The 14,639-nt window shown below is 42.3% G+C and overlaps 1 protein-coding gene across 1 annotated transcript in view; it reads right to left on the reverse strand.

The window, feature by feature from the left end:
- Window positions 1-14,639, reverse strand: part of MAP3K9 (mitogen-activated protein kinase kinase kinase 9) — a 70,385-nt gene that overhangs the window by 46,911 nt on the left and 8,835 nt on the right. The window contains exon 2 of the mRNA XM_024218808.2: window positions 14,210-14,623. Within this exon, the coding sequence (XP_024074576.2) occupies window positions 14,210-14,623 (414 nt within the window). The remainder of the gene's footprint in view (window positions 1-14,209; window positions 14,624-14,639) is intronic.

Consider the following 14,639-nt stretch of genomic DNA (forward strand, 5'->3'; position numbering starts at 1 on the left):
TGTATAGGGCTTCATGAGCCAGGGCATTAGCGGGTAGGCTGGGTCCCCGAGGATCACTATAGGCATCTCCACATCCCCAACAGTTATTTTGTGGTCCGGGAAGTAAATACCTTCCTGCAGCCGTCTAAACAGACCAGAGTTCCTGAAAACACGAGCGTCATGAACCTTGCCCGGCCATCCGACGTTGATGTTGGTAAAACGTCCCCTATGGTCCACCAGTGCTTGCAGCACCATTGAAAAGTAGCCCTTTCGGTTAATGTACTGGCTGGCCTGGTGGTCCGGTCCCAGGATAGGGATGTGAGTTCCATCTATAGCCCCACCGCAGTTTGGGAATCCCATCGCGGCAAAGCCATCTATGACGACCTCCACGTTTCCCAGGGTCACTACCTTTGAGAGCAGTAGCTCAACGATTGCGTTGGCTACTTGCATCACAACAACCCCCACGGTAGATTTGCCCACGCCAAAGTGGTTCGCGACTGACCGGTAGCTGTCTGGCGTTGCAAGCTTCCAGAGGGCTATGGCCACTCGCTTCTGGACAGTCAGGGCTGCTCGCATCCGGGTGTCCTTGCGCTTCAGGGCAGGGGACAGCAACTCACAAAGTTCCAGGAAAGTTCCCTTCCGCATGCGAAAGTTTCGCAGCCACTGTGATTCATCCCGGACCTGCAGCACTATGCGGTCCCACCAGTCCGTGCTTGTTTCCCGGGCCCAGAATCGCCATTCCACAACAGCAACATGACCCATTGCCACCATGATGTCCTCGGCGCGGGGTCCTGTGCTTTGTGATAGGTCTGTGCCACTCTCAGACTTCAGGTCCTCACTGCGCTGCCGTAGCCTCCTCGCCCGATTTCTCAGCATCTGCCTCTGGGAAAGGTGGATGATAAGGTGCGAGGTGTTGACAACGGCCATAACTGCAGTGATGGTCGCAGCGGGCTCCATGCTCGCAGTGCTGTGGCGTCCGCGCTGTCACTGACCAGAAAAGTGCGCGAACTGATTTCCCGCCGGCGCTTTCAGGGAGAGAGGGCGGGAGTGACGGTTGGATGACGACAGTTACCCAAAACCACCCTCGACACATTTTTTTCCCCCAGAAGGCATTAGGGGCTCGACCCAGAATTCCAATGGGCAGCGGGGACTGCGGGAACTGTGGGATAGCTGCCCACAGTGCACCGCTTCCAATGTCGACGCTTACCCCGTTAGTGTGGACTCACTAAGTCGAATTACTGTCCTTAGTGTGGATACACACGTTCGACTTTGTAATATCGATTCCACATATTCAATTTAAGTAAAATCGAACTACTCTCGTAGTGTAGACATACCCTCAGATAAATGTGTTTTCTCTCCTGTTTTAGTTCATCCCTTAAATCTTTTCAGAATGTTCTCATTCAGGATAAACCTCAGAAATGTTTGTCACTGACAGTGTTAGCCTTTGGTTCCTGTACCATTTGAGCACTATTTTAAAAACACAAGCCCTTGGCTCCCCTAAGCAGTTTCTACACCTATCCCACTAAGCTCACTGTATTTTGAGCTTAGCAACTCCTCCACACCTTTATGCCAGCAGCTAGATCAGTGCTCCCTATCCTCTCTTCCTGGAATGTACATTCTCTCACAAGCAGGCTAGAGATGGCAGAAAATCCTGCAAGACAGCTAGTTTCTAGCACCCTCCAGCTTACACTTCACTACATCTCATCAGCCTATGCATGATGTTGCTAAATGAATCTGGCACATGAGGACCGGAAACCTAGTTGCTAATGCAATTCAAACCTGCATTCATCTGGGACTAGCTAGCAAGCATCAAATAACGGCCCAGTGCGCACTGTGATGTCAGCAGAGGGAATGCACTAAAAAGGATGGGAAATTGCAAGGTACAGGAAAGCAAAGAATAATAGTTTTCCTCTTTTAGCATTCCCTTCTGGGTTGCTGCCAATGTTTCTGGGGCTATGGGATGGGCTCCTAATCCCTACCCCTGACAAAAGTGTATTCAATTCGCTGTGTGTTAACTGCTGGCAAGTACATGAAAATTAGTCCAACAGGCATGAGCTTGAAGAAGCTGGTCTTCAAACACTTGTGAGATATGACTATGCTATGGGCACAGGAAACAGTTAGAATTTACATAGCACCTTCCATATTAGGAACTCAAAGCACTGTACAGGACTGGGGCTAAGTGTCTAATTATTGTATTACTACCATTTTAGAGATAAGGAAATAGGGGTTAAGTTACTTGCCCAAAACAAATCACTGCTGGAGTCAGAATCCAATCATCACTCCTAGCCTTTAGACTATGCTGCCTCAGACATTTTTATGGATATGCATAGCTTAAAAGAACCCTCTTTCTTAAAGGAATCAATATGAAGTCCAATAGATGCTGAAGAGTAGGAGATGGCCGCAGAGCTGTTATCTGCAGCACAGCAAGGAAAAAAACTTCCAAATGTAAGGCCATGTCTACATTACAAAACTATGTCGACCTAGATTATGTCAGCATACAGCCACCGCAGTTATTAAATCACTTGTGTGCACACTTGGCTCCTTGTGTCAGTGGTACGCATCCTCTCCAGGAGCGCTTGTATTGACTGCATTGTCAGTGTGAGGCACTGTGGGACAGCTCCTGGAGGCCAGGAACAGTCAACGTAAGCAATGCAACATCTACACAGACACTGTCAATTTCATTATATCGACCATGACTCTAAGCCGCTCAGGAAGGTGGTGTTACTAAATCGGTTTGGAGAGGCACTTACTTTAGCAGGAGCCAAAATTAAGTCAAGACACTTCCACAGCTAGGTTGATCCAAAGCAGCTTATGTCAACTTAACCATGTAGTGTAGACCAGGCCTAAAAGGGTACACTATGTATATACACCTTTATTTAAGCTTTATATAGCTTAATATTTTCAGATTCTTATTAATTGTAACACCTTTAGTATATTAGAAAATAGTGAATGATATATCACTATTTACTAGAGAAGTAACTTTTTGTTCATGATTTGGGTCAAGCTGCATAGGAGGGTAACTGGAATTTAAACAGCATATAAAATGTATTTTTATTAAATAAAACAACCGTCAATGTTTTGTATATATAAATTTATCAAATATACCTATGTGAAAGTGACTGGAGGTTAAGTTCCTAATCACCTAAATCTCCTGAAAATGAGAGTCTCCCCCAAGTTACTTTAGCTGACCTTCAAACTTTTACAATAGAAGATCTCATCCCCTCCCTCCTTACAGACTGGAAGACAAAAAAAAGTTGTCCTGCTTTTTCAACTCAAATAGATTTCTCAACTTTGAACTAATTAGACCAAAGGAAAAATATTCTGTGCCTGTAGATGAGGCTACTGCTGTCAAAAGCTGATTTAGCACTTCAATAGATTCTGGTTCCAGGTGCTTAACTAGTGATTTCCACCAGTTCAACAGTGTGACTTTAAGACACGTTCAGCAAACATGTATTGCCTGAACGGTTCACTTCCAGCCCTGAAATTTATTATGGTTGACAAGACTGATGGGGGATTATTAGATGCCTATGTCCTCGCAGCAGCATCTTCTTTGGCAGATAGACATCTACCCTGGAACTTGGGGTTGAGAATACTGGCAAGAGAATTAGGTGGAGTAAGTGCTTGATCCATCTGTGTCCTCAGTGACTGCAATTTAACTTTGTTGGGTATTTCTTCAACGACTCTTGAAGTTCTCTCCAAATTCAGTAGCATCAGCAATACAGCAGCAATCTTTCTGCAGTTCATCCAAGGCTATGAAAATATGCTGTATACTGAAACTTATCTTCTACATTTCTCTTTAGTCCAATGTTGACTACTTTGACTGTGATAGTTCCTTCTATTCTGTCAGGATGTTCTGCACCAATTGTCATCAGAATATGCCAGTTCTTAATAAATAGCTCAAGATAGTCAACCCTTGAATTCCATATACATCTTGGAAAAATTAGTATGGATCCTCCTCCCCTCTTCAGTGAAGCTGATGCAAAGTGATTGTTACAGAAGTATTTTTGCGATTTCAACATTTTCCTGTATTTGTGGAGTTGTACTTTAGTCTTTGGCTAAAAGATGCATTAAATGAGCACTGCACTCATATGTTGTAAGTTTCAGGTTCCCTTCATTATATTCTAGATTTCTTCTCATCTTTTCTACATTTGTGACAAAGCTATGTGGACAAGGCTTTCATTTCCCTACACTGAAAGACTTGGCCTAGTTATTCTAGCCAGCTTTTCAAGTACTGAGACACTTACAAGCCAGTACAAGCTTAGTTCATTGCATTTGATCAGTGACCATTTAGAGCAGGGGTCTCAAACTCAATTTACCTAAGGGCCAGTGCCAGATCTCAAATCCTCCCAGCGGGCCAATAATGTCACTGAAGATGGTGTTCAGAAAAGAAAACATTTATATTGTATTTTTTATTTCGAATTTCTTAGAAATAATAAAACTCTCATACAACTTATACAATTCTTCACCTGCCAGAGAGTTTTTAGTGTTTGCCAGAAACCTGGCAACACTTCAGTTCTGTCAGTTTGTTGATGTTTTGCCTCAGTGACTGAGCAGCTGAAACCTTCAGGATTGCAGCAAGGTGTACATCAGATAGTTGTGTTCAGTATTTTGATTTGTTTATATTTATTGTGGAAAAAAGTGACACTGCCTCCATGGCTGACTCTGCCTGGCAACTAATGATGGTATCTCTGTCCCTCTCCCCCAGCCATTGCTGGCAGCATGGCTGCATGCGTCTCTCCTCCGCGGGCCACAGATGGCCTGCGGGCCGGGACTTTGAGACCCCTGATTTAGAGGAAATAAGAATAATCCTGAGGTTAAGACATGGCACTGGGAGTCAGAAGACTTAGCTGTCTTTGCAGCTCTCCAACAAGCTCGGGGCAATCCTGGGCAACCTATTAGAACGCTCTATTCTTGTTTCCCCAACAAAAATATCTTTCCTCACCAAGTTATTGTTAAGTATAATTCAATGTTTGTAAAGTGTTTTTAAGGTACTTAGATAGGTGCTATGGAAACTACAAGTATTAACCATAGCACCATACTTGTGGGCCATAGAAAATGGTATAACGGTTTTCACTGATGGGGAAAGAGCTGCTGGGTCAAGTGAAAAAACAATTTGCAGGGGAGAGGAAGAATCTTGCTAAGTTCTACTGCAATTCTCCCATAATCCCTCATCCAAACAAAAACAATTCTATAAAAGCATATTGCAGCTCAGATGAGGGGGTGCAGAAGTCATCCCAGACATTCATGATGAATGCCGAGAATTAATCTCTCTCCATGCTACACTGTCTGAAATATACAGATCCTGAAAGCTAAGTAAGAAGTCTACAACATTGCTAAAGAGACAAAAAGCAATAAGTATTTAATGGAGGTGGTGGGGGATGAGCTTGCCAGCTGTTTATACCAGTGTTTTCTAAGTTTCATGTAGCATAATGTCTTGAGTATGAAACTCAGTTTTGAGAGATAATAGTTTGAAAGATTGCATCCAAAATAAGTTTTTATTGCATTGCACTGGTTTACTGAAAAACTTCATCCCTTCTCCAATTTTCAAGTACTCAGCCTACATAATTCTGCTTCATGAATGACTGAATCACTTCCTTGAGCAATTTGTTCTTGGTGACCCTGCATTTAGGAAAGAAATTCTTCCAACTACTGTACATGAAGTAAGTAACAGACTTGCATATAGATTAGGTTTGGGTTTCCCTACATACTATATGCATACTCTCCCTCATTACATCATTATAGGCCCTGTCACCACCTGCTGTGCTGGATACTTTGCCACTAGTTTCAGTGGGACTGTGTCTTCTTACACCAGGTGTGAATTTAGCCCCACAAGTTAAGCACTTTAAAAGATTCTGTAGCAAGGACTTCACTGACCACCCTTGAAATTCCACAATTTGGAAAGAAAAACCACAATGTGAATTCTGATTCTGCTAACAAGCAGATATTCTCCCACCCCAACCCTATCCAACTTCAGCTATATTAAAAGGGGGAACATATCTGCCTAGATCGTGGAAGCAAAAGCATTTTAATTATCAGACATGTGAGTGTCCAGCAAAGCTCACCAGCTGTCCCATTCTATCAGTCTGGAGCATGTGATGGATGTGACAGCACAGCTTCCTGGAGTTTAAGCTGAACTGTACGGTAACACTAAAGAGCTAATACTTAATGGGGAAAGGGGACGTTTAGGCCTCCAGAGCCATGATATATTTAGAATTGATACATTTCACTCAGCTAGGGTGAAGTAAGTCTCTTTGTTTTAGTGGAAAAACATCTTGAATGTTTGTGAAAAAGAGAACCCTGGAAAAAAAGTGGAGTTTCTCCTTTGTGGATTGAGATTCAATTCCTGCCAATTGCTTGGTTTAAAGCACCTTTCTTTTTTAGGCTTGAATTAGCCTGCACTTTATAATCATTTAAGTGCTCTATGGGAAATAATTAAGTCTAGAAGCCAGCTCAATTCTTCCTCAAATCACATCAACTTGGAAGTTTGGGGATAAAGGGACTTCCTGGAATCAAGACAGCAAAACCAAGAAACATCAGCAATGTTATGGGAGTAAAAACTGTCTATCAGGTAGGAATCACATGAATGGCATTTTGTTAATTAGGTCCATTAAGACTTTTTGAAAGTTTAGGCCTATTATAATAGTGTCTATATATATTTATAATATTATGACAAAGCTTCAGCAGGAGCCACCTCCAGCTGGGAATATAATGGTAAAATGGAATAATTTTGATGCTACATTTGCAATCACGTTTCCACTTTGTGCAGTTTTCTTTTAGTTATATGCAGCATGAGATCTCTCTCCTCATCCCCCTTCCCTCACCACAGCAAGTGGGTGGCAGTATATCCCCATAGCTATGAGTAGGGCCCTACCAAATACACGGCCATGAAAAACACGTCATGGACCGTGAAATCTGGTCTTTTGTGTGCTTTTACTCTATACTATAGAGATTTCACAGGGGGAGACCAGCGTTTCTCAAATTGGGGATCCAGACCCAAAAGGGAGTTGCGGGGGGGGGGTCCACAACGTTATTTTAGGAGGGTTGCGGTATTGCCGCCCTTACTTCTGTGCTGCCTTCAGAGCTGGGTGGCCGGAGAGCGGTGGCTGTTGGCTGGGCGCCCAGCTCTGAAGCCAGCACCCTGCCAGCAGCAGTGCAGAATTAAGGGTGACAATAGAATACAATGCCACTTTTACCTCTCTGCTTCTGCCTTTTACTTCTGTGCTGCTGAAAGTGGCGGCTGCTGACTGAGGACCCAGCTCTGCAGTCAGCAGCACAGAAGGCAGAGCCGCCACCAGCAGCTGCACAGAAGTATGGGTAGTAATACTGCAACTCCCCCTACAATAACCTTGCAACCTCCCCACAACTCCTTTTGAGTCCTGACCCCTACAGTTACACCACCATGAAATTTCAGATTTAAATAGTTGAAATCATGAAATTTATGATTTTTAAAATCCCATGACCATGAAATTGACCAAAATGGACCATGAATTTCATAGGGCCCTAGCTATGAATATAAGTGCACTACCCCAGAAGTTAATATTCAAGTCAAAGTTAGATTTAGATATTAAACAGAAAATGGAACTAACTCCATGCTTCTAAACAGTTGCTACAGAGAGGCTCACAGATCCATGATGGACACCAAACTACAGTTGACAGTACTATTAGCACCACCACCTGACTATGTGCTACAATTACAAAAAAAAAACAACACACACACACACCACACACTCAGATCCCAAGGCAGGAGAGGCAGCAACCTGATGGGAGTGCACAGAGTTGATCCTACCTATTACCAGGAAACAAATGAGGGTTCTAGAAGGTAAAACGCTTCCTGCCACAATGCACAGTCAGTTCCCCCCTTAAAGGTTACTCTGTCTCCTCCCTTTCATACCACAAGCACACCCAATAAAGAGAACCAATAGGAAGCCCTGTAATACAGAAGAGGTGGTAGAGTGAATCACCTAGATCCACCACCCCAATCAATATATCTATCTCTCACCTGGTCTCGCTACACACCAGTTATCATTAAGTCATAATCTATCAACAGTTATTATACAGCAGAATCTCAGACCCTGCAGCAATCAGTTATTAACTAGGTTTAAAAATACAACCTTGTTTAAATATGAACGGAATTTTCACTCTTCCAGTAGGTAATTCTATTTCTGCCCAAAGAAATAAGAACCTCTGTTTGCTCAGTATTGTCTTATTAATATTTGGTTGTTTTACTCAGACTGTTCTCATGGGTATCACATACTCCATATGGTCTCTGCATTTTGAGCATGTGACTTAGAGTTTGTATAAGATAATATATTAAAATATTGAACCAAAAAACTTTTCAAAAGGAAAGTAACAGCCCCCCCTTAGATCGCAGAATTAGAGTAACAACTGCCTTCAAAGTTGTATAATTGAAAACAAATATCTGTATAATCTCATTAAGAAAAAAAAGTGCCACTAATTTAGACAAGTTAAGAAAAACAAAGAACCAAGGAAAAGGCCTGAACTGAAAACTTTCCCACTCTCTTGAATGTCTTAACGAATGGATTTTCCAATACATCAGTAGCAAAAATAAAAAAGTTAGCACTAGCATATCATTGCATGCAGACAGGGAAATAACTCCTCAGGACCAATAACCCACGTTGTGACTGATGAATGGGCAGTAAGTGAAAGACTTCTTTTTGGCAGAAAATAATGCAGGAGTAGAGAGCCCACCACATCCTGTATATTTCTAGCAGCATTGTACAATGTATCCACAAAGCCTGGCAAACTGACAAAGGACAGAACCTCAAAAGGTGAGTCTACAATATTCCTCAAGTTGGTCACAGCTCTCCAGAAGTATATATTCTTACTCACCTTTATGATCTTAAAAAATACAGGACTAGTGCTCCCTGCACTCCCCACTGAACCTGCATGTATGTGTGTAAAATTATCATGCCAATTTATTAGCTAGAAAGTGACAATGCTCCCATCTCTCACCTTCCTGTTGTTGGGGGGCACCAATCTCTATGCCCAAGAGCAAATAACTCCGATTACCTCATAAAACAGCCTCTCTCTCCTTATATAGAAATATTACCTTTTTAAAGAAAGTAGTGTTGGTGACCCAGTTCAATTCTGATGGAAGATGCCAGATTGAAAGCCCGGGAGATAGTCAGCGGTTTACACACACACACACACACACACACACACACACACACACACACAATGCAGACTTCCATGCTGCCCTGCCAGTGCACCATAATCTTGCCCTGAATGGATCCAACTCTGGGATTGTGGCGGTTGGGGGCGGGAAGAGGGGAGAGAAAGGCAGTGGTTTGATGTCCATTCAGTTTTTCCCCTCTGATGAGACTGTCAGGAAGAGGGCCAGTTGTAACTGGGCTATGCTATACCTAGAAAATTAATTGAGGCCACCATTTCATAGAGAACTATGAAATAGTAACAATTTTCAGTCACTATTACCCTTGAGCTGGATTTAAGATACTTACCTGGAAGTAAAGGTTAAATGCTCTGCACCTATTTTTTTTAAATCAATTAATATTATGAATTGCTGGGTCAGCTGTTCAGATTCATGCTGAAGTTAGTTGTATTTGGGAGTTTTTGGAAAGGAGCTGTGTTTCACAGTTTTATAGAATGGGGAGCCAAAAGCATGGCAATGATGGGAAGTCATTAGAAAGCGGCAGCTTTGAAGTATCAATATGGATATTTCAGACTCTACACAATACACCAAAAATTGCTCACTTAGAGAGCATTATCTTTTAGATTCAAGACACAAGATTGGAGTCAGAACTCCTGGGTATTATTCTCAGCTCTGCCCTTACCACACAACATCACCTTGACCATGTCACTTAATCACCCTGCACTTCAGTTTCACTTTTTGTAAAATAGAGACTGACTTTTGTAAAGTGCTTTTAAGATCTTGGATTAGTAATATCTGAAAAGTAATCCCACAATATATTGCAAAAATAATCATGTTTTACTGAACCAACCAAGAGAGTGCAAGTATCACTTGCTGGCTGGCTCCCTGCAGCATCAGTTAACTCGCATTATTCCTGTGCTGCCATCTCTAAGGCTGATGCACAAGTAGAGAAGTAAACAAGAGCAGCCATGTTAATTTCTTTATTCCACTAGAAACACAAAAGGGGTAGAAATAAGAGATGGTGACTGCTCAGTATCTGAAAGTCTTGGCTAATTTGTTTAATTCCTTAGGCTGGATAAATTCTGAGCCTCTCAAACACTATGCAATACAAAGGGACCATATTAATCACATACCGGGGGGGGGGGGGGAAAAACACACACACACACACACACCTTTCTCCACTTTTCTCCTTTAAAAATAAATAAATAAAGGCATTGTGCGGGGGATAAATCCCAAAACAGCTGCTGTACTTACCCAGTCACATAATTGGGATTATACATCCCATTGAAGGAACCATTAGAAAGCTTGCCTAACAGATTCCAAGTCTGTCCATTGCAGTACAATTGGAAGTCACTTGGCAGCAAAATATCATTATGCACCATAAAGTACAGCACACACCTCTCAAAAGTCATGGGTGCAGGGTCAGCTATCTTTAAGGATTACATTTGTTTTCTGACACTCTCCGCAAAGCAACCAAACCACTCATCTCAGATCCTCAGAGCTCCCAAGGATGGAGATTTTCTGCTCCAGGTTTAGATAATTACCCCAAACCTAAAAGCTTTAAGACACTGTTCTTCTTATTCCTCACCACATGCATCTCCATGGGCATCACGTTTCAGGAAGTGATAAGAGGATGGAAAGAGGAAAAAAAAAGTGGGAGAGATGCCTGAGCTAAGATGTACAAGGAGCTACAGGCACCCTTACTCGCTTCCCTTTTCATTTAAGGAAAGAAAGTATAGAATCTATTTTGTAGGCTGCATCTCAACTACCAATATCTTCAAGAACAGAAATCATGGAACCTTTAAAAGGGACAATTCAGCTGTGTTCCCCCCTACAAGATGGAATGATCTCCTGTGACAGTGTTGCTGTCCTACTTTGCTCCCTTCCACAGGGGCTAGATCACTGCCCAGTTTCCACCAAACTGTGGCAGGATTTCCCCTCTACAGTTACTCCTTGTGACCCACTGTGGCACTATTCACTCTGCCTCAGTCTCCCCCGCAGGAAACTCTCCCAGGTAGAAGTGTCTCTCAGTATCATCCAGCAAGGCACCAGAAACAAATTTGACAACAGTCCAAATACAACATAAACAAAAGCATTTTCTATCCCTCCTGAGCTCTCAATTCTTTCCTCCTCTCTTACAGAGTGCTGACTCAAGGCTTTCCCCCTCTAGCAGTTTCCCTTCTTCCAGGACCAATCACAGGAGCCAGCCTCCCTCCTGCAACCCTGCTCAATTCTCCTCCAGACGATCTATCTATCTGGGAGTTACCCTTCTACAGGAGCTACCATAGGAGCCAACTGCCCTTCTGCAGTTTCCTTTCCCAACTGAGCTCTTACAGCTCTTTTGTAGGCAGCCCATGACCCCTTCTTAGTTAGGCTAATTATCAGATGGCCCTATCAGAATCAGCTAGGAGGGTAGCTGATCTGTCACAGGCAAGGGTGGGCCCAATACTCCTTAGAGGGTCAACCAACCTGTGACATCTTCCCAAAGAAGAAGTCCAAGCCCATTATTTTCAAAACCTTTGGAAGATATAGAAATAGGATTCTACTCTAAAAAACACAGCTTCTCCAGTGCCTGCCAATTAAACCATTCAGTCCCTCAAAAATATTCCATAATTTTTTTCCAAACTTGTTTGTTAATATCTACAGAGTATACATTCAAACACGAACTCTTAGTAAGCTCTGAGGATCCGAAGGTCATACACCATGCATCACAGGAAAATAAAGTTTCCAACTTGATTTGTGTCCTCAATGCCAATATAATCTGGGAATTTAAGTATTTCATAGATACAGCCAGAAGAGAGTGTACATAAGACAATAAAAACAAGGTCACTCATTGCAATTATATAGTTTGATAGATAAACTTTAAAAAAACTAAACAATCAAGCATCTCTGAACAGCATCTGTACTACGCTGAGTCCATAGTTGTAGTACCAATTAGATTGTTTCCATATTTGCAAAATGTGGGAGATAAAATAATGGAATCTTATTATAGATAATCTAACACCCCTTCCTCAGCTACCAACCTTGGCATTTAGTTTGTTTACTATCCTGCTGCTTTCTGCAGATCTTGCTGGGTTAGAGCAGAAACTTTCCCCCTTCCAATGTTCCTGTATTTTTTTTCTGATAGCATCTTTAACTCACAGTCCTTGATGGAGTGCTGCTGGGCAGGCTTAAGTGGCACAGCATGTGGTGCAATAAATTCTCAGCCTTTCCCCTCTCAACAAGAGAGGCCTCTGGACTTGAAAAAGAATTTTCATATTCACTTTGCCTTAACCTCATCCAGGAACTCACTCATTTCCCCCCCTTCCCCTAATACTTAATGTATTGTTTCTTCCCAAATCGGGTTGGGTGGGATTTTTGAAAAGTTATCTAGCGTCTCAGTCTGACTCCATCTGCAGTGGAGCAAGCGCCACTAATTTACTTTGCCAACATTTACTGTTGCTCTTCACAGCACGGACGGTACAGATAAGCTATAACATTTTGCTTCTCTATCCCAACCAGAACTCCGTGCTTGGCTGAGGAACTTAACTTATCATGCAGCTTGCAATACTCTAAATTTTTAGACTCAACAAATTCAAAACGAAATACACCGCTACCTCGATATAACGCGACCCGATATAACACGAATTCGGATATAATGCGGTAAAGTGGTGCTCCGCGGGGGGGGGGGGGGGGGGGGGGGGCGCTGCGCACTCCGGTGGATCAAAGCAAGTTCAAGATAACGCGGTTTCACCTATAACGCGGTAAGATTTTTTGGCTCCCGAGGACAGCGTTATATCAAGGTAGAGGTGTATGCAGACAAAAGGAGTTTTAAAAATGAGTTTTATGCTTTATGGTACCTTTCACTGAATAATTCAAAATGTTCTGTAAGTGTTAATGAATGAAGTCTCACAGCCTCCTTATGAAATAGGCAAATAAGTGTTTTCTTACAGATGCAGAAAATAGGCACAAAAATTCAAGAATAGGTCAGCATCAGAGCTAGGACCTACTCTGGTCAACTCTTCACTTCAAAGCATTTACTAACATGCCTTTAACACATCCACAACACAGAAGGGAAATGAAAATTTTTAGGATTCTGGGAAAAATTTAAAAATTGGGATTATTTACTTTAGAAAAGAGATGAATAAAAGGAACAATGACAGCAGTATGTTACAGAGAAAGTTGGTTGAGAGCTTCTGTGCTCCTTGTCTTGAAACACAAGACCAGAAGGACATTCAATTAATTAAAAATGTAACAAAGACTAAACACTTTTTCCATACAACTCATAATTCAACTACGAAACTCGCAGTCACAGAATTTCCCTGAGGCTAAAAACTTAAGACTCAAAAAGGGATTGGACATTTACAGGGATGAGGCTATCTAAAGTTAACAGTTAATGCTAACAAATTTGAAAGCAACATTATGCTTCAGATCTTAATCTAAATCTCTAATTATAAGGGATTAGGTTGAGAGTAGATCATTCCACACCTGCCAAATGTGAGGTTTCTTGTATTTTTTTCGTCTTCAGCATCTGGTGCTGGCCACTGTTAGAAACAGCATACTCAACCACAACTGGACCACTGGCCTGATCCAGTAGGGCAATTCTTACGTTCCTAATATTAAGTATTACTTACATTTACCTCAGGTTTACCTAGTCTCATTATTCTACTGAAGGATAATGCAAATTTGCATTTTAAGTTCAGTGGTACTTTCCTACATACTGATATATGCTGAAGTGACTCAATTCAACTTCTTTTGAGATCTCAGGAGTATTAGTTGTTTGTAAGCAAGTATGTATATTAGCTCACTGTACAAATATGTTTCCTGTTGGGGAAATATTGTCCTTTAGTGCATGCAAGCAACTTGGTTACCTCTGCAAAGTACACACGACTGACACTGTGAAATTAACACTTGCTCTAAGTCTTTGTTTATAAGATGCTTACCACCATGTTGCTGAGAACTTAGCTTCCTTGCAACACTCAGTTTTCTTATCCCCAACAGATTGCTCTACAAGATACAGTGGTTCACAACACAGGATTTAAATTAGCAATATTCCTCCTTCCTTACCACTTCCTTTCAAAACCCAATCCCAACCCTGGCTACACAAGGCATAGTACTTACTGTTGCTGGACTTGAGGTCACGGTGGATAATAGGAACAATCGCTTCGTCATGCAGGTAATTCATTCCCCTGGCAATCTGGACTGCCCAGTTCACTAGTATGTCTGGGGCGATCCTTTTACCTGACAGCACCCTATTTAGCGACCCACCACGGGCAAACTCCATGATCAGGCAGAGGGTAGGTTCCTTCAGACACACTCCCCTGAGGGCAATGATGTTGGGATGCTTTAACATAGCAAAGAGCTTGGCCTCTTGGCGGACATTCTCAATGGTCTGGCTGATGTCCTCATCAGGGTCATAACGAGCTGCCTTGACAGCAACCTCATCTCCTTCCCAAACAGCTCGATAGACTTTTCCAAAGCCTCCTATGCCAATGATTTCCTCCAGAGCCAGCTCTGAGAAGTCAATCTCCAGTACTAGGGAGAGAGAAAA

The sequence above is a fragment of the Terrapene carolina genome, unplaced genomic scaffold (genome assembly GCF_002925995.2).
Source record: "Terrapene carolina triunguis isolate 2854851 unplaced genomic scaffold, T_m_triunguis-2.0 Scaffold96, whole genome shotgun sequence".
Classification (NCBI taxonomy): Eukaryota; Metazoa; Chordata; order Testudines; family Emydidae; genus Terrapene; species Terrapene triunguis.